The sequence below is a fragment of the Miniopterus schreibersii genome, assembly GCF_964146895.1.
Source record: "Miniopterus schreibersii genome assembly, chromosome: 4".
NCBI lineage: Eukaryota > Metazoa > Chordata > Mammalia > Chiroptera > Miniopteridae > Miniopterus > Miniopterus schreibersii.
The window spans coordinates 94208811-94230692 of NC_138105.1; the positions used below are offsets into that span (position 1 = coordinate 94208811).

Genomic DNA, 21882 nt, shown 5'->3' on the forward strand with positions numbered 1-21882 from the left:
GTGTGGGGGATGGAGACCTACAGTCACAGTGGCCTGAGAACACTGATTTCAGAGGAGGCGACCAGTGCGCCTATGATGGGGGCCTCTTTCGGACTAAGAGAAGAAAAGGGGGGGACACCCGTTCTAGGGTCCTTCTCGATTTCCTGATTTCGTCCATGGCTGTGAATCACGGGAATTGGTAGGTGGGTGTGGCAACAACCAACTATTTCGGATGCCAAGGGCCCAGATGAGAACACCTGGTCTTTCTATCCCTGTCTGCAAGAGATGAGGGGCAGTTTCCATGCACCTGCTGGCTGGGGCCTTCCTCCCAGACCCAGGGCCGGGTGCCTGGGACCCTCCCTGCCCTGCCCTCTGACAGGAGGGACGGGGTCACTGTTCCTCCACAATGTGTCAATCTCGACAGTGCACAGGTTGTCTGCAGTGGTTGATCAGTTAGCCAAGGTCACTCACTGCACAGCTCTGGGTCTGGCCCCTCTCATCTGACCGACCAGAGTTGGCCATCATAATTCAGACTCAACACTGTGACCCCAAGACATGCAGGGCTCTGTAGGCATTGGGGTTTGGGGATTCGGGGTTCAAGTTTGATCGGGCCCTCAGGACCCCAGCAGGACAATCCAGCCCTCTCATGCCCCTGCCTCCGAGCCTGAAAACCGATGAGGTTTTCCTTCTCTTTGGTTTCTGCAACAAAAGCAAGGGGAGGGATTGGGGAGAAAGTTATCAAGAATCTCCACAGGACGTCAGAAGCCCTGGGTTTTGGATCTCGTCCTGAAAATACTACTCCGACACCTCTCCTCTGCGTGGGCTCCACTTCTCCCTCTCTGTTGTGGCCTCGGCGGTCCCCGAGGGCTCTAAAACTCTAGTTCCCTGAGCGGTGTCTGGCTGTCTTCTATCTTTGGACATATGATATCCCCACCCTCTGGACTTCTCACCATGAGTTTCCTCTTGGTGATGGGATGTCCACACACAAAGCAGGGAGGCAGGGTGGGAAATGGCATCTTCCAACTGCCGAATGCCCCCCCCCCCCCCCCCGGGGCTGGGCTTGGGATCCCAGGCAGCCAGACGGTGCCTTTTCAGGAAGACTTAATCGAATGGTCTGATCACCCCAGCTGGCAGCCTTCACCTCTAACCTGATCTTGCTGCCCAGGGAGGTGGGTGCAGCTGATGGAGGCAGACGCGGGGCAGCTGGGAAACCAGACGCCCAGCCCACGGAGGGGCTTTGTGTGTTGCAGGAGCAGCCCTCAAATTGGCTCCTAATCACATCAGCTGTCTCGGCAATGGGGGGCTTTTAGGGGAAAGTAAAACTCAGAGTTATTATCTGTCAAGTCCACTGCATGTCACCTGCCCCTCCTCCTTCCTTCTGGAGCTTCCTGGAAACAGAGCTTTAGATCTGTGGCTTCTGTCTCCCCCAAGGCCAAGGCCTGTGTGGGCCCTGGCGTCTCTCAAGGCCAAGGCCTTCAGCGCTCAGCAGCAGCTCTCTCTACTTCTGTTCTCTGCAGCTCCAGAAAATAAAGACATGTGGAATGCTATAGTTAGGTTCATGTAGCCCTAAATTTCTCTGCTTTTATAGCAATAATATTTCTGCTCAGTATTGATTAAAAAATCACATATCTAGAGAAGGTCAATCCAGGAACCCCACCTCTCTCCTTTGTTTCTTTCTATATTTCCAACCATTCCTACCCCACATAGGAAAAGCAGCCGGGATCCCCCCGGGGCAGAGGCAGGTAGGTCAGGGCAAAGCTAGAGACAGAACTAGGCTCTACTGTCCTGTGTCCTGGATCCACTTGCTACCTCTCTTTCTGCTGCTTGCCCCCCACCCCAGTCCCAGCCTACAGTCATTCCTAGGCAATTACCAAGACTGTGTCCCTGGGAGACGCCAGTCCTCGGACCCTGCCCCCCAGAACCTTGGCATCAATCTGTGGTGGCCCAGCACCATAACAGGACCTCTGTGAGACTGAGGGGTCGGGGTTGGCAGGTGGCACCCTGCCTTCCTCTACCTCTCATTGCTCCTCTTCTTGGGCATAACTGCCTGTCAGAGCTAATGACCTTGGTCATGGCCAGATGGGGGTGGGAACAGAGGGGACAGGTGTAAGTCATGAGAAAAGGCTCCTGGGAAAGGGTGGCTGTGCCTCAGGTGACAGCTCCGGGCTGGGGGAGGAACTTCAGGACAGAGTGCAGTGCTGGGGTGGGGGCAGGGAGGGGTCATTAGATTGGGAGAGAAAGTCGTTCAAGCAGCTGGGCTTCCTTCCCAAATGCTCCTTCTCTCCCAGATGCTGGGAGGAGCGAGCAGGACCCGGGATCTGGCCCTGCCTCCACCGTTGCTGGCTGTGACCTTGGGGTGCCCCTTCCCCTCTGAGCCCTCGACCCCCTCTGCTGCAGAGGGGACAAGTCCTGCCGACCTCACAGGACTATGGGTAGAACCAAAGTAAAGCGGAAGCACTCAGCACAGTGCTCACCTTGGGTGGGTGAGAAACTGCCCTCAAAAGGGACATGGTTATTCTGGGGCATAACTGAGGCCAACTGGGAGCGACATCTCAGTGCCACCAACTCCCTGTGTTATTCCCAAGCAAGTCCTGCAAGCAGCCGAGGCCTGCCCGCGGCCCTCTCCCGGCCACCAGTGCCCACGCTCTGGGGCGCTCTGGGCGGGAGGAGAGAGGCTCTTGCTGACACGCAGATTGTGAGGTTGGCTGCAGCCATCTTCAGCCCGTTGTGCTATCAATCTGTTACCATTGGGAGCCCAGCGCAGCTTGGTGAGTTTTTTTTTCCAGGAGCAAATGACACAAATGACAGTCATTTTCAACTGCCTGTTCACCTAGCTGTTGGGTCAAGGAGATCAACTTCCCTCCCCAAGAAGAGCTGAGAATCCCTCTGCCATTCAGCCTGGGTGGGGAGTGGGGTGGGAGAGAGGGCCTGGGGACTGGAGGGCAAGGCCTGGCTGTTCTCGCTGGTAATGAGAGCGCGCCAGTCTGGGGCGGGGGAGAGAGCTGGTGAAAACGTCTGCGAAACCTGTAACACACTGTGGTCCGAGGGCTGCACCCAGGTGGTCTTCGAGGGGATAAGAGGCCCCACGATTACATCCACCTGCAGCCTGGCCTGCGGAATGTTTCTCTACCTGCCACTTGGGGAGCACGCTTTAGAAACGAAAAAAAAAAAAAAAAGGCGTAAAAAGCCTGCCCCAGCCTCTAGCTTCCACCTGGCCCTGGAGATTTGCTGCCGCCTGGGCTCTGTCTCTCTTGAATCCACACATCCCCCCTACGCCATGATTTTACTGTGCGCGTGTGTGTGTTTTAGTTTAAATCCATAAGGTAATTGGTTTTCTGCAGGACTAACTGAATTTCCCCAATTTAATTTGCAAAGATGCTCCCCAGGAGCCATTACAGCGAGCGCTGTCCTCCAGATTGGATTACTGGCCTCTCCAGGGCTGCTGTGCTCAGAGTGGGAAAGCGGGGCCCAGCCCGTAACCTGATTACCTGAGCAGCGGAACTTCTTGCTCTTGACCTGGCTGATGCGCTTGTTGGCCAGCCGCCGCGGGCTGCTGCAGCGGGCCCCGCTGGTCTCGATGGGGTTGTCCTGCAGGTAGTCGGCCAGCCACTTCAAGTGGCAGTCGCACACAAATGGGTTTTGGGCTAAGTGGCTGGGAGAGGGAGGGGAGTTAATCAGAAGTGACCCCTGGAGCCCGCTCCACCCCCACCCCACCTGGTGCTGGGCACCGGATCCCACCCTTATCACCCCAGGAGGCCTCAGGGGATGTGGCTGCTTTTAGAGAGGACCAGAGAGGGGCCTGAGGCCTGCTGTCTGCAAAACACAGTCACAGGTGCAGCTGGCAGTGCTCTGGGGACGTGGCCTCTCCTACTCAGGCAGGACCCACCCCTGATCCCCTCAACTCTCACCCATGTCAATTCTGAGGGGCAGAGCAGGCTGCAGGCCTAGGGTGTAAGCTTAGAGAAGACTGTGTTTTATTTCTCGAGCTCAGTCACACCAGGCGCGTGAAGCAGCTGGCAAGGCGACTGGCACGTGGTGGGTGTTCCATATATAGTAGCGGTGCTGTTGTTACTATCCTCAGCGTCGTGAGAGCAGCGCCGTGGGTCCGCTCTCCTTGCTCAGTAAGAAAACCCAGCAAAGCTGCGCACAATGCCTGGCTCGAGGTAGGGGGTCATTAGGCAGCAGCTGTTTTTGCTCTTTATTGGCTCTTGTCTCTTGCTACGGGCCTGTAAGTGCCCCATGACTCAGATTCTCCAGAGGCCCCTGGGCTCTGGTCAGGCCACTGTTAGGGTGAGGCTCTTAGCCTGGGGCTAGAGCCATCAGAAACATGGCCTGAGACCCGTACTCAGTGGCCAGCTACCTAATGGAGCTATTTATGAACATCTGCAGAGCTCAGGAGTGAAGAACTGCTCCCTAAGGAGGGAGGTTAGGGTGCCTGTGTCAGAGGGTGGTGGGGTGGGGTCAGTAACGGTGGATCATCTGCAGAGATGGAACCCGTTCAGAATACAGCGGCTGCAGTGATGAAGAGAGCAGCTGAGCACCAACTCTGCCTGGATTTAGAATGCAGAGATTCCAGGATCCTGATTCTTACTAGCTGTGCAACCTTGAGTAAGTTACCTAACCTCTCTGAGCCTTGGTTTCCTCACACAGAACTAGGGGATCATAACAGCACCCACCACATAGCGTTGTTATGAGGCTTAAAGGTTTGCATCCAGGGGAAGTACTGAGTGTGGTTCCGGCACAGTGTGAGCTCAGAACAGGTAGGCTCGCATTAGCCCTCTTGTCCCATTGTCATGGCAGCCTCTAGAGCTCCTCCTGGCCATGCTCACTTTGCCCTCACTTTGGGGTTCTCCGAGGCTAGGTGCTGGGGGTTGCCTGCTGCCTGGGCATACTCACAGAGTCTGGATGGCCTGCAGAGGGGCAAAGAGCCCCTTGCTGATGGTCTGTAGCTTGTTGTCGTAGAGGGAGAGCAGGTTGAGGTTCTGCAGGTCCTGGAATGTGTTCACCCGCAGGCAGTTGATCTTGTTGGCGTTGAGGAGGCTGCAAGCACAAGAGAGGCTGGTGACGCACTGGTCCTGGTCATCCGCCGTGGGCCCAGGGCTGCACCTGCAGGGAACAGGCCACAGAGCCCCCGGCGCTCTCCTCGAAGCCTGGGGCTCCTGCTGCTGAGCAGAGAGAGACAGGGACTTGCATTCCTGTGGCCATGGAGATGGAGAAGATGCCTGGGCACTGGCGTGTCAGGCACCATGGGTGCTGTGCCGCACTCTGCCACTATCCAGAGCCTTCCCTCAAACCCATGCTTGGGAGGAGGACTGGAGATGGCACCCGCACGTGTCGCTTTCTGCTTTAGAATGCAGAGATTCCAGGAATAAAAAAAAATTTGGCACAACTGTTTTCAAGCTTTAGTTGATTGACCAAAGACCAATTTTGATTCAAAAAAGTCCCTAAAGTTCTTTTGGATCACTTGTTCCGCTGGTAATCTTATGACAGTTACAGATCATCCTCTCAGAAGACATCCCCCCACAGGTGGGCTTGCGTGCATGCGTATACATAGCCTCCCCGCCCCCCCCCCCCGCCCCCAGCATCACAGAAACGTGCTTCTTGAGTGGAACTCTGGTCCAGCACAGATGATGCTGTGAGGGCTACAGGAGAGTTTTCCAGAATGGAGCTGGGAAGTCCAGCAAATCTGGGTCCCTTTAGCACCCACATTTCCCAGACTGACTAGGAGTGCCCTCGAAACTAGCTTAAAATCATCTCTTACTCCCTTTTAAATGGAAGCAGGGGAGGGGAACTGAACTAACCAGCTAAACGTAAAACTCCTATTTTCAAGGCTGGCTCAGAGCTTCCCTCGTGGGGAGTGACCCACGGGGGTCCGAACAGACAGTCTTGTCCCCAGAGGCCCTTGATGCCAGGGTCCCGGGGGACTTCGGTTGGTAGCAGTGGGGCTGCCATCGCAGCTGAATCCTCGGTGCCACCTGTCCTTGCTGCAGGCCCGCGTGCAGGCAGGCAGCTGTGGCAGTGACAAGTGGAAGAAGAACTGCCTGTTTAATCTGGCTAATAATGGGCTGGGTCCCCAGGGCTCACACAGATGTCCTCCTGCCTCGCCATGGAAACAAGCTCGCGCTGCTGGAACACGTCTCGTGTTTTGCAGAGCGCCTTTCCGATGGCCTAGCATTCCAACAATAACCTGGGCAGGTGGGCAGAGCCAGCCTCACAAGTCACAGGTGGGGAAACAGGCTGAGAGTCACAGGCAGGGGGTCTGTCTGAGGTCACACGCTCCCCTTTGTAGCTTTCCCCCCAGGAATTCCTGTGCTTTGTAGGTCACATTTTAGTTGAGGCCACTCCATGTTAGGCATTCCAAAGAGGATGCTATGGAGCAGAGAAATAGGGAGAGAAGCTAGAGGATCCCGTAGGGCCAAGCACCCAAGAGTTAGGGTTGAAGGGACCTTTCACACACACTTTTTGCTTTGTTTGTGTTTTAAAAAAAGTACGTGGTCAAAGACTTATTCCAAACCTTGATACTCAGGGCCTTCTGACAGTGAACCACTAGTAAAGAGGCCAGGCCAGACGTGCCAATCTGATTGCCCGAGAAAAGAATCCTCCCCACAATAGATAGCAACATTCCACATGTAAATATGTTCATTCAGTCCTCCCAGTGTTTTAAAAATCAAGAAATTTCTCCCTCTCTCTCTGACACACACACGCATACACACATGCACATGGGCATGCACACACACCAGATTTCTATTTTCTCTTGAAAAACGATTCAGAAGCTGGGTCCACTGGAGGCAGCTATGGAATGGCTGCCCCCTTTAGACAGAACATATGCTCTTTGTCACAATCCTCACCACTCCCTATTGCACGCTCTTCTATCTATCTTGCCTGAGTAGGCATTTAGATTTGAGACCCCAGTGCAGATGCATGAGCCCAATTGCAGGACCTGGTTGTGGGGAATGCAGGACACTGGTCAAGGATGGCCATGGGGAGAGAGGACTGGCAACTGACCTGCCTTGAAAGGGTATCAAACTGCATCTCACTCTGGCACCCCTCTGCACCCCTCAGAACTATCAAGGCTTCCTTTTCTGATCCAGATGCTCTCTTGTTCTCTATTGCTTCCAGATCTCTCAGCATGGGATGTTATCACAAAGATGTGAGGCGTCAACACCACCCGGGCTGGCAGAACCACTAGACCGCGACAGAACATGGGGCAGCCTGCGCGGAGCAGGAGCTCCAGGAAACGCGAAGGGCATGGGCTCCGGTCCCTTCTGCTCCCCCAGGATGCGTGGCTCCCTAAAGAAGACGCGGAGGTGCAGGGAGAGACAACATTAAGCTGCGTATCTAGATCGAGGTGCCGGGGGCAGCCTCCCCGATCCCGGCACTGGCAGGATCTGACAGCCTGTCCCCTGTCCCCTCTCCTTTGGAAAAAGGCTGGCAGCTACTCCACTCCATCTGGCTTCTGTGGATGGATCTCTGAGCTATCTGGTATGCAGACAAGTTGGAGGGGAATTTAAAAAGCACCCGATCATGTTGCAAATAAAGAGTAAACAACTGTTTGAAAGGGGGTTCAGCAGTTTGACAAGAAGTCCCCGACCCAGGCCCACTCCTCCTCTCTCGATCTTCCCTGGTCTCCCCCCCCCCCCCCCCCCGGCCCAGAGCCGTGGTGAGAAATGACGATGATCACGCAGTGTCATCTCTGGAGACCACAGCTCTGGTGTGTAGCCCTGGGCCAGGCATTTCCCAAAGCACTTTCCGTGCCGTGTCTCCCCTCACCCTGTCAGCAACACCATGAGGAGGAAACTGAGGGTCGGAGTGGTGACGGACATGACAGAGGCCACCCAACAGTAAGTGACGCTCCAGCCTGCTTGACTCCACAACTCATCTCTTACGCAGCACATACAATCCACACTCCCTCTCCTTGTCTGGCGGAGGGTGTTCCCGTCTCCGGGGAGTGGCTCTTGCTAGCTCTGGGTTGCACCTGAGCATGCTTCAGGTGGACGGGGGTATGGCTGGGTCTAGGAGACTCTGCCTGCCTCTCGGTCGTGTAGAGGCACCTTAGGAAGGACTTGGCACGGTGATGGCAGAGGTGGGCTGCTCACCACACCGCCATTGGCACAGAGGGGCAGGCTCTTCGCTGATGGCTTGCTCCTGCACAAGGCAGGGATCACTGGCTAAGCGCTGATTTTGGAGCTGGTATACTCTCTGCTCCCCTCACCCTGAATTCCCAGTCTCCTCTGGCAGACCAGGGGACATCGGTGAGGCAGAGACGACGGCAGCCCTCGTGGAAGAAGGGATGCTCCAGCCTGCCTTGTTCAAGAGGCTGCCTGGTCCAAAAACTCAATGCTTGGACGCCCCGACAGGATCCCAGCTTGATCTGCTTCCTGTTGGACTCAGTGAGTCATGAGGTTGGGGCATATCGTGTTCATAAATATTTCCCCAGAAGCAGATCTGACCGTGTTGTGGGGACACCTGCACCCAGGCCCACTACCCAAAGGAACCTCAGAGGTCACATAAACAAAAGGGAGGAGGGGCTGAGAAGATCAGGCCAGGTGAACAGCCTGGGTACATGGCCTGACAGGTAACACGTTAGGTCATAGCTAACAGGTAATAAGCTCTGTGTGGCCACACACAAGCCACGCACCTTATAAATATTAACTCCTTGAATCTCTGCACAGCCCTGTGAAGTAAGTGTTCTCTCCACCTGACAGGTGACACTTCTGGACTCAGAGAGCGTAAGTGCCTTTGCCCAAAGTTGCACAATTAGAAAATGCTAGGTCGAGAGTTGGGTCCATGCCGCCTTAGTCCACAGACTTCACTCCTGCCCACTAAGCCACCCTGAGGCTCAGCCCCACTCTCCCTAAGGGACCGTGGGAATCACCTAATGCTTAAGGTAGGGGTGGAGCTTCATCCTTGTAGCCACTCCCATTGACTTAGTAATGTCTCCATAATAAAACAAAACCAAAAGAGCCATGCTCCTGTCAGAGGAGATTAAGGCGAGTGGCACATCCGAGAATGGGAACGCACGCATGTCACCTTCTAAATTTACTTCCAGCGCTAGCTCTGCGTGGCTCTCCGCCACCCCCTTCTCGGAGCTCTCTCGGCTTCCACATATGTTCCATGTCAAGAGGTATTAGCACTCAGCCCATCGACTAACCAGCACACGATGCTGCCGAGAGATAATCCTTTCCAGGAGCTGCCGCCTGCAGGAAACGCCAGGCAGGAAACAGGAGCCACCGGGAGCCATGGAGCTGGAGCTGGAGGGGAGTGAAATGCCCCATGTCTCGGCTGAGGAGGGCTCTTCTGACTCTAGTCTTTCTGCTGGGGGACTGGGCCTGGCCGGGCCAGAAAAGCCCAAGAGCTTTAATCACTTGGCACAGCTTGTGGCTTCATTCATTCAGGGTCCAGGGAAGTGAGGTCCACCCTGATCAGTGAAGAGGGCCCACCACAGCCAGTCTCCGAAAGAGGCCAACAGGCAGGGACCACCGAGGCCCCATTTTTAGCTACTGACCTTGGCCCAGATCTTTTCATTGATAATTCCCCTGGGGCTCACAGGCCTTGGCTGCTAGGCTTGGAAAACACAAACATCTGGGGTGAGGTTGATGATGAATTGCATTAAAATCACCTTGGCAACTCTAGCGGTCCACATGTGGATTCAGTGGCCCAGAGCTATCTTTCCCGCGGTGTTTATATTCTCACAGCTGCCGTAGTCTGCAGAAGACAGTGGCCTCCTTCCTCCTACTGATAGGCTGTTTGTCTGGAAATGTGAAAAGTATACGCCAAACTCCGAAGTATAGGGTCTTCTCAGAAAACTGGTGCCAAGAGGGAGCATAGCAGCCCCTTCCTGGAAAACAACAGATGAAGCCCTTCCAGGAAAGAGCAGGGGATGGAAGGCGGGCCCAGGCTCCTGCCACGAGGGCCTCATAGCGCCCCCTGTTCCTAACACAAGGCTGGGTGTCACTCTCTGTTTCATACACACTCAGATGCAGATACACAGGAGGAAAGATGGTACCAACAACCACATGGCATAGCCCTTTCTCTAGCTCCTTCCGTAGAATAATTTTTTAAAAACGGTTGTTACAAAGGCTCTTCGTTATTTTTTAAAAAGTTCTCTGTGTATCCCTGGCAGTATTTAGTGCCATTACGCATAGGCATAAACTATTATTGAGGACACCAATTAGGGGAGCTACTCTGGACTCCTGATAAAGCTGCAGGATATAGAGTTAAACCTCCCTCATTAATGTGTCTTCCTCTTTTATAAAAACAATTTCTCTAGAATTAACCCTCTGCCATCCTGTATTTCTTAATCCATTAATTATAATAAGAGCCACTCTCTTGCCTTAGAACAAACATGCTCTCATCCATCCCTATGAAATACGGGGCATTCGTTTTCACCTTCAGCAACTTCCTGAGGCCGGACGTGGGGAGAAAACTGGTGATATCTGGTGCCCTGAGATCAAGGAACCCCGCCCCGCCCACATCCTCTCTGCGCTGTGAATGGGTGTCTGGGCCACGTCATGCTAAACGCTCACTAGTCCCAGCGAGGGGCAAGGCGACTATTCATGTCTCTCCTGATGATGATGGCACTGCTGGTCTCAGGTCGCGGGTTGTCATGGTGACGCCTGATGCAAGGGAAATTGCAACTGCAGCAATGCCATGGGGTGGCCGGTCTGAAAAACAGGATCTCCTTCAGCTCCACAGACACAGGAGGGCCCTGGGAGCAGGGCGCAAGCCACTGGGCTTCCCTAAGGCGCCCACGGGAAGCTGAGATTCTGGGAGCCAGGCAGGGGGAGCCGTCACCTGCTCTCAGGTGACCAAGTAGCCTCACCTAGGGTGACTGGCTTGTTCCCTCCATCCCCCAACAGCAAATGGGGTGGTCACTTGCCTATCTGGTACCTGGTTGCTACTAAGTCTTTTAAGAGGAGTCAACCATTCACTCAAGGACCAAGCAGGGAATGACCCCAGAGTCAGTCTCCCCGAGGGCTCTCCTTAGGAAGCTGCAGGTGCACGAGAGGGAACTCCTCCCTCGAGGGTGAAGCTTCCACTGCTGGGAGAATCCTCAGCAGCTCACCTCTCCCGGTTTTTAAAACACGCAGCTCCTCGGTCGCCATCTCACAGGGCTGGAGGCGAGCATCGGTGGGGCGATGACAACGAGCCGGAGCAAGTCCCCTGGGCACTGAGGCATCGTGAGAGGAGCTGACTGAGTTGGTGAGAGTTCTTGCTCCGTGTATTGCAAACGTGGTCCTGCAGACCTGCCCGTGCCTGGGTCTGAAGCAGACGTCTCTGGTGTGGACGCCGGACTCAGAGTGCCTGGGTCCCAGTGCTCAGTCAGTTACTTAGATGCTGAGTGACAACTGCCAAGCTGCCTAGCTCTCCGGTGCCTCAGTTTTCCCCATCTGTAAAGCGGGCCCTTCGACAATGCCTTCCTCTTAGTGTTGCTGTAACAGTGAGATGGGCTGGTGCGTGTGAAATTCCTCGGCGCCGGTCCTGGAGCACATGGAGGGTTCGGTCAACGTGCGCCGTGTTTATCAGCAGCAGTAGCAGTACCGGCGGAACAGCTGGCGAGGGAGGGTGACTTGTAGGGAGTGACGTTTTGCTCACTGCCCGGTAACTGGCATGTTGCTTGGCAAACCCCAAGATCCTCAAATGGTCTTGTCTGCCTTCCAAGAAAATCAAACAACAGGTGCCTGGGTTGCCTTAACTTATTCCAGCCCTGAGACAGGCTGGTTTGGTTTAGACCTCCAGGAGCCAGCTTAGCACTGGATGTGGCCAGCGCTTACGTGAGAGCCTCCACCTCAGGTGGCTGCCGGCCCCACTCGAGTGGCCTTCCCAGGCACGCCAGCCACGCAATCGGTGAGCGCTGCAAGGACGCTCTCTCCCCTGGTGGCGGTGGGGCGGCCACGGCGCAGCTTGCAGCCACCCATCAGAAGAGGAAGGGGCCTGTCTTCTTGCCAGAGGGAGGACTGGCCTCGGAGCCCCCAGGTGAGGGATCTGGGGGCGCTCCGGCCAGCTGTGCAGCCAGTAGCACTAACTCCATGAAGTCCCAGGAGCCCAGGAGCCTGGGTGGCAGAGAAATGGAGAGGAGCAAGGGCACCCCCCAGATTCCGGCGAGGAAGGGGTGGATGGGGGCTGGGAGGAGAGGACAGGCCAAGTCTCTGGTCGTCCACCTGCTCCCATCCTTGGAGTTGGGGGCACTTGCCAGTGGCATGTCCTGTCCTAATCTTGGATTCTGAGATGTCTCCAGGTCTCAGCAGTTTAGTGGGGAGTCTCTGAGCACACTTCTGTTCACATGGGCCCTTGGCTTGCTTCCCAGCATCCTGTTGAGGCTGACAGACTACCTGGCATCCCCCGCATATAACAAGGGTTGTTAGCGATAACTAATGAACGTGTATTCGTACGATGAATGTCCGCAAGAACCGAAGCTGTTTAGGATCAAGTACAGGGCGACACACCAGCTATTCTGAAAATGATTTAGGAGGGTTGTGTGCGTCCCAGGCCGGGCAAGTTTGGTGGGATGACTGAAATGTCTGGAGAAATGGGGGAGGGGAGGGCAGGCAGGGCAGCCAACGACAATGTACCCACCTTATTACTGGCAGCACCGTGACAGGTGCCAACAAGGAAATATCCAAGATCAAAACTTGTGGGGAAGGTGGCATGGCTTTGTGATACACCAATAATTTGAGAGACAGAGGGAGAGGGAAGAAAAACCACAAACCTCTCTCAAAAAGCCTTGGAGTGAAAGGAGAGGAAATTACCTAGACTGCCAGCGTATTCTAATCAGAGTCTTCTTATCAGAATGTCTCTGGTCTAAGGAGGAGAAATCCAATCTGCAGCGGGCTGAGCGCTAAATGAGATCTAATCAGGACCTGCTTTCCAACGCTCGACAACAGGTCAGAGCCCAGTGACGGTTCCACTCACGGTCCTTTCTGGAAACTGCCTGCCTGAGTTGTGTCAACTCCTGGTCTCCAGGAGGGAGGGGGGCGCTTTGTCTTTTCTCCCACCTCTTCAATTCCATTTGCTTAAAACAATGATGGGAAACTGGAGTTGCCTCCTCGGCCCATGCAAAGTCCTGCAAGTCTATTAACCCCTGACTGCTATCAGCTCCAAGCCGGGAAATGTTTCCTTTTTTGAAAAACGTGCATTCATCGAGTCTTTGCTCCGTGCTCGGCACCTGGATGCACGCTATGTTTGCCCCTCATGCGTGCAAGGGGATTTTCCTCCTCACAGTAAACACACAGGTTGCAAAAGGACATTGTAAAAGGCTACTAACCCCAGCCCTGTGGAACACAACACCCCCAAATCCACTAGTTATTCGTCTTTCAAGGGTCTAATAGCTGCAGTTCACTAGCCTCATGGTGGCGGTTGTAACTGACAGGTTCTTTGCCACGAGCAGGGAACACCACCTGTGAAACCCCCAGCTCACTGCAGAGCCCTGGCCTGGCCTTCTAACAACCAGCCCTAACGCCCCGCTCAGGGCTGGGACCTCAGAACAGGAAAATGCCCACACACAGTGAGATAGACGTGGAGACAGGGCTGGGGTGAGGCAGAGAGAAAGACACAGGCTTTCCCTTCTCTTCATCTAGACGACTACTCTGCTGGACGTGCTGCTGGGCACTACCTGGGCATCCGCTTGTGACATGACGCACATGCTGTGCTGTCTGCAGAGGGTCTGTCCGGCTGAGCCTTATAGGATATGAGAAGTGAGGAGGGAAAGGCCGGAGGGAAGTCTCACTTCCTCTTTCGTGACGAGTCCTGGGCGCCACCAGGTGGGACGAGCTCCCTGCCCCCCTCTCTCCATCCTTGCTCCTGGCCTCCCACCCACTGGGAGACCCAGCTGGACCTCCTGGTCGGCAGCACTGCTTAACGGCATGGGGGCTGGAGGCCCCTCGCCCCTTCCTCATTGCCTGGGACTTGAGGGTGATTTGAAAAAGACACACACATATGCGAGCGCGCACACATGCACACACACGCACACACTCCTCTGAACTTGGACGCACACCTCTGTGAGCATATGTCCTGTGCTCTTTGGAGGGCTGGGAGCCCTCTGAGCCACAAGACCACATATGCCCTGTGCCACTTTCTCCACCTTGGTACTTTCCATTGCTCATAGGATACTTGAGATCAAGTCCTAATACCAGTGGCATCGTGGTGCAGACATGGAGCCAATGTGGACGTGCACATGCACACACACGCTCCCACACCCACACCCACACCCACACCCACAGAATGTGCATGTAGATGCTATAGCTGCCTACTCACAAACTGGAGATGACTGTCCCCCATCATAAAATCTTAAAATATAGGATGAGCTAAATTCCTTTCCTTGCCTCTCCACATCAGTGTCCAATTATCTCCTCAAACACTTAAGCTCAGACAACCAGAATGAAATAAATGCAAATAAATAATCCCAGAGCTTAAAATTCAAGGCAATAAATCTTCCTTAAATGAAACAAACTCTTCCCTCTCGGCCATATCTCACCCAGACAGAGTCACGCCGGTGACTGACGGTGCTCCTCGCTAATGATCTCACCCGCCCTCCCGTCCTCAAGGCCACATGTCCACCTGCCGCTCGGGTTCGGCTTTAGTGTTGGGAGTTGGCGTGGGGGTGTGTTAGTTCCCCATCCCTAGCACACGCCTGCAAGGTGCCTCCCCTTGTAGGATTCAACTCTGGCTAAATTTCCAGCCCCCACACCTGCTCTCGCCGGGGCCAGGCTCCTGAACTGTATCATTTAGGTTTGTTCCTACTGACCTTGGCCTCCCTCTGCCAGCTTCCTGGCTCTCCTTCCAACAACATCAGGTGATGGAGGTAAGGGGTGAACAGTTCAGTTTTTGTCTGTTTTTTTCCTTTTGGTGGGCATGAAGTCAGAAGAAGGACTCTACAGAGCATGGCTCATAGTTGGCAGGACACAGCCCGAAAACAGTCCCAGAGACACAAACAGTGACAAAGTTCCTACTCACAGCAGCTGTAGGGACACCAGCCCGTCAAACAGCCCCTTGGCAATCTCGGTGATCTTGTTCCCATAGAGCACCCTGGAAAGGAATGGAGAAGACTGCGGTCACCATGGACGCGGGGCCACTGGGGCCCGCTCATGTAGGAGGCCATCCCCTCGGCCAACTCCGGGGAGGACACCTGTCAGAGTGTCCCCTTCCCCGGTCAGCCTCATCCCCTCTCCTCACCAGTGAGCAGGCTAGTGCCCCGGGGCTGGAGGGGGCAGGCCGTCCGGGAGGTGAAGAGAAAAGGGCTCCCTGCTGTTTCACCCCTGGGCAGCTCAGCTCCATAAATGATCCACAGTAGGAAGAAACGGTCCCTTTGTGGTGTCTCCCTGAGCCGCTAATGTGACTCACACCCGGGCAATAAATAAGATGTGGGGGAGGCTGGCTGGCCCTGTGTCCTCTCATCTTTAGTGAGTATTGATCAGGCTGAGCCCAGCCTATAGGACGTCTCCTTTCAGTATCCCATCGCACCCGAGGAATTCCCTAGCTGAGTCCTCCCGTCACCCATCTAGACAGGGCTTTGGGTGTCTGGGGTCCCACCCAGATGGCTCAGAGATTGCTGAGTCAAGGACTGACTCCCAGGAAAAAAGGGGGAACAAGGGGTCATTAGCTCGGTGGGACAGCATCTTCTACCCTCCAGATCTTCTTCCTGTCCTTTGAGCTCCAGGAACCAAGGACCTCTGGGTTCTTTGGCCCCCCACACTGGATCTCCCGTTCACAGGCTGGGCTCTGGTGACGTGTGGAGCCTGGAGAAGGCACCTGCTGGGTCTTTCTCTCCAGCCTGGTGCCCAGTGGCTCCTGCTGGCCCTCAGCATGGGCACCGAGGACTCTCGGGCCTCCTGGTCTCATCCACGGCCCAGACTGTGCTGTCTCTGGGTCCAGCCTCCTCTGAGATGCAGGGAACTTAGCTAAGGAGGGTTTATTTTTAGTTCCCTGTTGGGCCCTGAAGCACACCGATGGATGCGATATTCAATCCCCACTCAGGCCGCCGTGTGCCTCTGAGGAGGTGAAGAGTTTGGATGTGGAGACAGTAAACGGGAGAGACACGCCAAAGCCCCATCTTCTGGACGCCACCAGGAGGGAAGAGTGGGCACCTCGCTCAGCCTGCGGGTGTGTTTCATGAATGTTTCAGCAAATTAATGACTAAATAAAAGTCAGCATGATGCTCAGGCTCCCATTCCTAATTCATATTAATGTCCCGCCGCTCACTGTGTCAAACGGAGGGATGTCACTGTCCGCTCGGCTCAGCTGACGTCCGAGCTTCTCCATGGGAGACGCTGGTGGGGGGGTGGGACCAGGGGCCTGGGGTGGGGGGGTCCCCACATCATCCATCATGCATCTGTATGGATGTCTCCAAGCCTAGTGGGTCCAAATCACTCTCCACAGGCTGACGGGGGCTGTGGGTCCACCTCGGGGCACCTGGGTGTAGACCCACTGGCCTTCCCCCAGCCCTTTCCTGACTGCTGTCTGCATGCCATTCAGGTTCGAGCTCCAGCATCTCTTCCTTGGGAATTTTCTTCTGAATATTTTGGTTAATGTTTTCCACTACTTGTCCCCGTACTTTTATTTATTTCTCACTTTTCATTATATCATGTTATATCACTTATATACAGGGGGGGCATAAATAGGTTTACAGTTGTGAGCATGCAAAACACAGAGTTCATTCTTGTAATGTTATTTATTAGTTTTTCTATTATTTTCCATATGAACGACTGTAAACCAACTTGTGCCCCACTCTGTATTTATTTATTCTAGAAGCATTCTGTGCCTCCCTCCAACAAACCCCCTTGAGTACAGGCTGTGTGCATGGTGACATCCCGTGGCTTGCTCTCACTGGGTCCCCAGAGCTGAGAATGAACAGGATGTCCAGCGCGATCAATGCTGCTGAAAGAATGAATGAACAGGTATGGGCTGACGGCGTTTCTGCCCTTTACCTTGGCCGCTCCTGAGCTTGGACTGAGTGTGCTTGTGTTTCAAGCTCCACGAGGCCAGGGCTCTTGCCTGTCCAGGTCACGGCCACATTCTCAGTCCCTGTAATACTCCTCGGCACCCAGAAGGTACCACTGGATGGATGAATGCATAAACTGGGGGTAAAGGGCACTCCACTTAAACAGTGCCCCATATATTTCAGAATTGGCTAGTGGCAAGCCAATTCCACGGCTGGTGACCATATTTTGAATTTCTTTTCTTGCAAGACCAGAAGCATCTTGCTGTTTTCAGACTGTTTCTAAATGCCAGCAGAGAGAAACCAGACAAGGGGAGCAGGGTGGTGGGGGCAGGGATGGGATCCTGGTGGCAGACGGCCGCTCCCCCTTCTCGTCTGTGATCTTCAACACAATAAGCAGACGCTAATCTCGCACACAATCCTGTCTTTGATATCCCAGCCAGATGTTCTACCCGATAAACGAAACTAATTTACTCTGCAAGCAGCGGGGCGCAGCTGAATCAGGGGACTTCCTGTCCTCCGCCTGCCGTTCTCGGGGGGATAGGGCCAGGTGGGGGGAACGTGGTTTCTTACCTGCCCCCTCGTTAATGAGGCAAACAGAGGCAACGCGTGGACAGCCGGCCTCTGAGCACCCTCATTCCTGCCCGGGCGGGCAGGTCACCGAAGGACATAAGTAATACCCCCGGTGATCCCTTTGCTGTATCTTATTGTTTACTTTTCATATTATCTCCAGAGGCAGCTTAGCATGAGGATCGTGGTTTCCGGGGTCCGACTGCTTGGGTCCAAATCCTGCCGTTGCTACTTGTTACTGAGGACTTTGGGTGAATCACATTTATTTATTCACCGAGATTTCTTTTGTACAGTATCTATGGGCCAGGTACTGTTGGAGATGCCAGAGACTCAGCCAGGATTTAAACGGATAAAAACCCTGGTCTACGTGGAACTCAGATCCCCCACTTTCGTCGATGAGGACAGATTCTACCTTGAAGGCCTCCCGTGAGGAGGAAACTTGCAGGACTCTTAGAACAGTACCTGGTACAAAGTAGGTGCTCAATAAGTACCGCCAGTTATTCTGGTCGCTGTGCTCACTGTCACCATCAAATGTGTGTCAGGCAGGAAGGTATCACTGTCACCTGCCCCACAAGGTGAGTCAGTGATAGAGTCAGGACAAAGCTCTGCCCGTGGACCTCTGAGCCACTGAGAGGCAAGGCTTCAATTCCACCCCATGGGCTGCCCTAGAGTTTCAATGTCAGAGAAAGGCAGGACTTATAGGATGGGGCCGATGCCTCCTCAAACAATGGCCATGAGGCTGGTTTGGAGGAAAATGTTCGAAAATCAGGGGGAGAGCATTAGCTCCTCCGTGGACAAGGCCACGTTCATGGGAAAATGGGCCCACTGGTGATAAACGTATGTTACGATTCTCTCCCCCCATCTCCCTAGAGAGCACGGCGGAGGCCTGTGAGGTGGGAGGGGGGAGTGTGGTTAGAGTAGAAGATGCATTCGAATTAAAAGCCAATAACTGGGAAGGCTGCTGGGCACTTAATCAATAGAAATAATGCATTTGGGTTGTGGAAATATTCCCCAAGATCAATTTCCCCTGAAGAAATATTTGTTTCTCCTACCAGGCTGCCACAAGTGTGTAAGGGAACATAAAGCCTTCATAAATGCCCCATGAAAAATAGGGATGTATTTCCCCCCCTCCCGAGCTCCCCCTCACCGTTCCAGGCGACACTCTCCCCACTTACAGTGACGTGAGCGATTTCAGACCCTGGAAGGCATCTGGAGCGATGTCTGATATCTGGTTCTTGCTGATGTCTCTAAAAACATGAATGGGAGAGTCTGAGAACATGGCTCAGAGGTGTGACACGGACATTCCTCAGTGTGAATCAAGCATTTCAGGTATTCAAAATGGTGATAATTTATTCAACCAATTTGTTGATTCAGAGAGCAAGAGAAGGGGCTTCGAGACCATTTGAGTCAACCGGCTTGTGATGAAATACACTGCATTCCTATCACCTTCCTGGCTTTCGAAGAACGCCCGCCCACGGCACCTGGACTTTGACAGGTGGCTTTGCACGCTGAGCCCTTGCTCTGTAGTCAGAAACTGCACCCAGTCAGAGGGGGGCCTTGTCTAGGTCACATTACCAACAACCACAGCGTAAACGAAGCAGAAACTGGCCCCACCCAAACACAGGCCGGGGGGGCCACTAGGCATCCTCTTCTGCCTCATGCCTCAGCAAACGCTTACTTTTCTCCCCCAAAGTCCTAAGTCATTTCGCCTCCGCACTGACCTTTCCTCCTTGACCTGCAAGGAGGTTCTGAGCAGGACTCAAGGCTCCGCCTGGCTCAGTGCATCCTCCAGCCGTGTGAGTAACTCATCCTGAGGCTCCCGTGGGTGGCGCTGGGACTGGACTTGTTGCTGGCTGTGCTCTCTGCACAGGAGCAGCCCCAGGGCGGTGACGTCCAGGCTTTGGGACACTGAGCGAGAGGGAGGCTGTGGGAGAAGGCGGCTACCGGGCCTCGCTGGTGGAGAGGCTCTGGGCCTCCTCGGAGCCGGGAGGCTGCCCACTTTCCAGCATCCCCGTGCCCTCTGAGCACCGGCCTCTAGCTCTTGCTAGTGGCTCTTCACGGAGGGGAAGGCATGCTCTCAGCGTCACCGGCTCAGGGATGGCCTCTGGGCTCCTGTCACTGGAAGGGGAGACGCTCCAATTTCCAGGGACGAGGAACCTCTCCAGTCCTCTCTCTCTTTAACAAAATAAATCAACGGGCCTTTGCTTTTGTGCAGAAGAGGGGGAGCTGGGGTCTGGGCGGGTCAACGAGGAGCAGATGAGGGGATATGAGGAAGAAAGGGCACCTAAGCAGACTCCCCACGGGGCCAGGCTGCCCAGCCCCCAGCCTCTGGAGCGCACCCCTGTGCCTGCCTCTCTCTTCCCTCTAATAGCCTTCCCCAGGGCCTGCGACCTCCCTTGCCCGGGCCTCTGCTCCTCTCCTCCCTGCTCCAAAGCCTGCACATTGAAAGACTTCAGAGGGCTGGGCTTCTTGGGCACAGCTGTCGAGCTTATCCCTTGAGCGGGCGAGATGGCCCCTAACAAATCCACAGATCGCGCCTGCAAACTCATCGGCTTACCCGGGGCTTTTCTTCGGCGCTCCATTTCTGTCTAAGGGTCTTAACAAGCAAATGCCCTGGATTATCCTAATCGGGCTCACCTTCAGCACCCCTGCCTAGCGAGGTATTTCAGGCAGGCAGGCAGGCAAGGTCTGTGCTCAGATCCCACTGCTGAGAGCTACTGCTTTATTGCTGTTGCTTATCTTTTGCCTGATCCTGGGATGTCCCTCAAGGCACTTAGATGTTTAGTGTGCAGAGGAAGTTCTGTGGTCAGTGGGGAGCCCTCTGCCTTGGCCTTGTGAGGGCCCCCTGGTTTTCAGGCCCCAGCTAGACTTCGTCCCAGCCCTCTACAGAACCAGGTGAGATCTCTTGTGGTTTTGGAGATGGTGGGGAGTGGACATTGGAGAAGAAATTGTCTAGCTGAAAACTGACCCAGGTGGTCACTTCACCTTAATTCTTAGCTCTGAGGGAAGGAGACAGCAGCCCTGTGAGGGGAAGAACCTGGGGCCACAGGTGACTGGACTGAGCTGTTTAGGTCCAGAGCCGGCGCCTTGAGCCTGCCCTGCACTCATATGATGGAAGCAGGACGCAGAGGCCCAGGGCAATACAATAAGGCAGCCTGGGAAAGGCCTCAGGTGCCCACCTGTCTCCATGCTCGACTCCTCCTGATCCACACCAGGGTGGTCCCAGGACAGACTCTGGGTGGCTGGGTCACCCTTGACCCGTGGTTCTCAAACCTCAAAACTTCACCAGGGTATTTTTATTAAAATGCACCCACAGAGAGTCTGATTGGGTTGGCTAGGGAGCTGGGGTAAGAAATCTGCATATGTTACAAATTTCCAGGTAATTTCCCTGCAGGTGGTTCCTGAGTCATACTTCAGGCCACAGCGGGTTAGAATCTGGTCAGTCTCAGACTCACCCCAGTCTCCTGGGACTGAGACGGGGTAGTCTCTCCAGGCTGCTCAGGACAGAAGCGGCAGATTCCAGGGCCAGCGGGGTCAGTGGGGAAAGAAAGGTGTGTGACACGGAGGTGCTGGGGCCTGTGGAGTTCTGTTCTACCTGAGATCGTGCAAATGAGGAACTCAACATACTGTTCTGGCTGCACAAAACAGGTTTGTCCCCAGGGTCAGCAGGACTAGTCCCCAACCCCATAAGACTGAGGGGTCTCTCCAGTGCCTCTGATTCTCCCTGAAAATGGCTTTTCTACCCAGATACTAGTTTTTATCTAGAAATACTATTATACCAAGCTGACCATTAGGAATAGGTGGGGACAAAGCCATCCATTCAGGGACATTTCTTCACCATTGTCTTATTAGAGACAAGAGAAGGATGTGAGGTTCATCCATAGTTGACGGGAAACCTACTTTTGTTAGAGACGAGAGACAAACTTGTCACGTACACCTGGGAGGAAGCCACGCTTAAGGCTGTAAAACCCACTCTCTCCAGGGATCCGGCTTCTCCCAAGCCATCGCACGTGAGCAGGGGTTTCTGGACTCCTGCTAGCTGGAAAAATGTTACGAGGTCTCTCTTCCCTGCCACCATTCATGACGGGAGAAAAGGGGCATCGTAATAAATATCAACAGAAGTGATCAAAAATTAAATTCACTTTCCAGGCCGTGACTGAGAAGAGCTTATGAATTTTGAATGCACAGATCATGGCGAGCCCAGCGGGAGGAAGGAAGGACAGTAACACATAGCCACGCTCTAAATTACCTGGACTTCACAAAAAATTAGAGCCGCAACTTAAATCATGCAAGAGATATAGGTTGGGGCAGTGGCTAAACTTGTCATTTCTCACTGAAATTACTATCTGGCTGCATCATCAAGCTGGGCTTTAAAAATGAATTGGGGGTGGTGGTGGTGG

At 54.3% G+C, this 21882-nt stretch overlaps 1 protein-coding gene across 1 annotated transcript in view; it reads right to left on the bottom strand.

The window, feature by feature from the left end:
- SLIT3 (slit guidance ligand 3) overlaps nt 1–21882 on the bottom strand; it is a 528596-nt gene that overhangs the window by 73468 nt on the left and 433246 nt on the right. The window contains exons 11-14 of the mRNA XM_081135280.1: nt 18658–18729; nt 14932–15003; nt 4876–5019; nt 3468–3631 (exon numbers count right to left, since the gene is read on the bottom strand). Of these exons, the coding sequence (XP_080991406.1) occupies nt 3468–3631; nt 4876–5019; nt 14932–15003; nt 18658–18729 (452 nt within the window). The remainder of the gene's footprint in view (nt 1–3467; nt 3632–4875; nt 5020–14931; nt 15004–18657; nt 18730–21882) is intronic.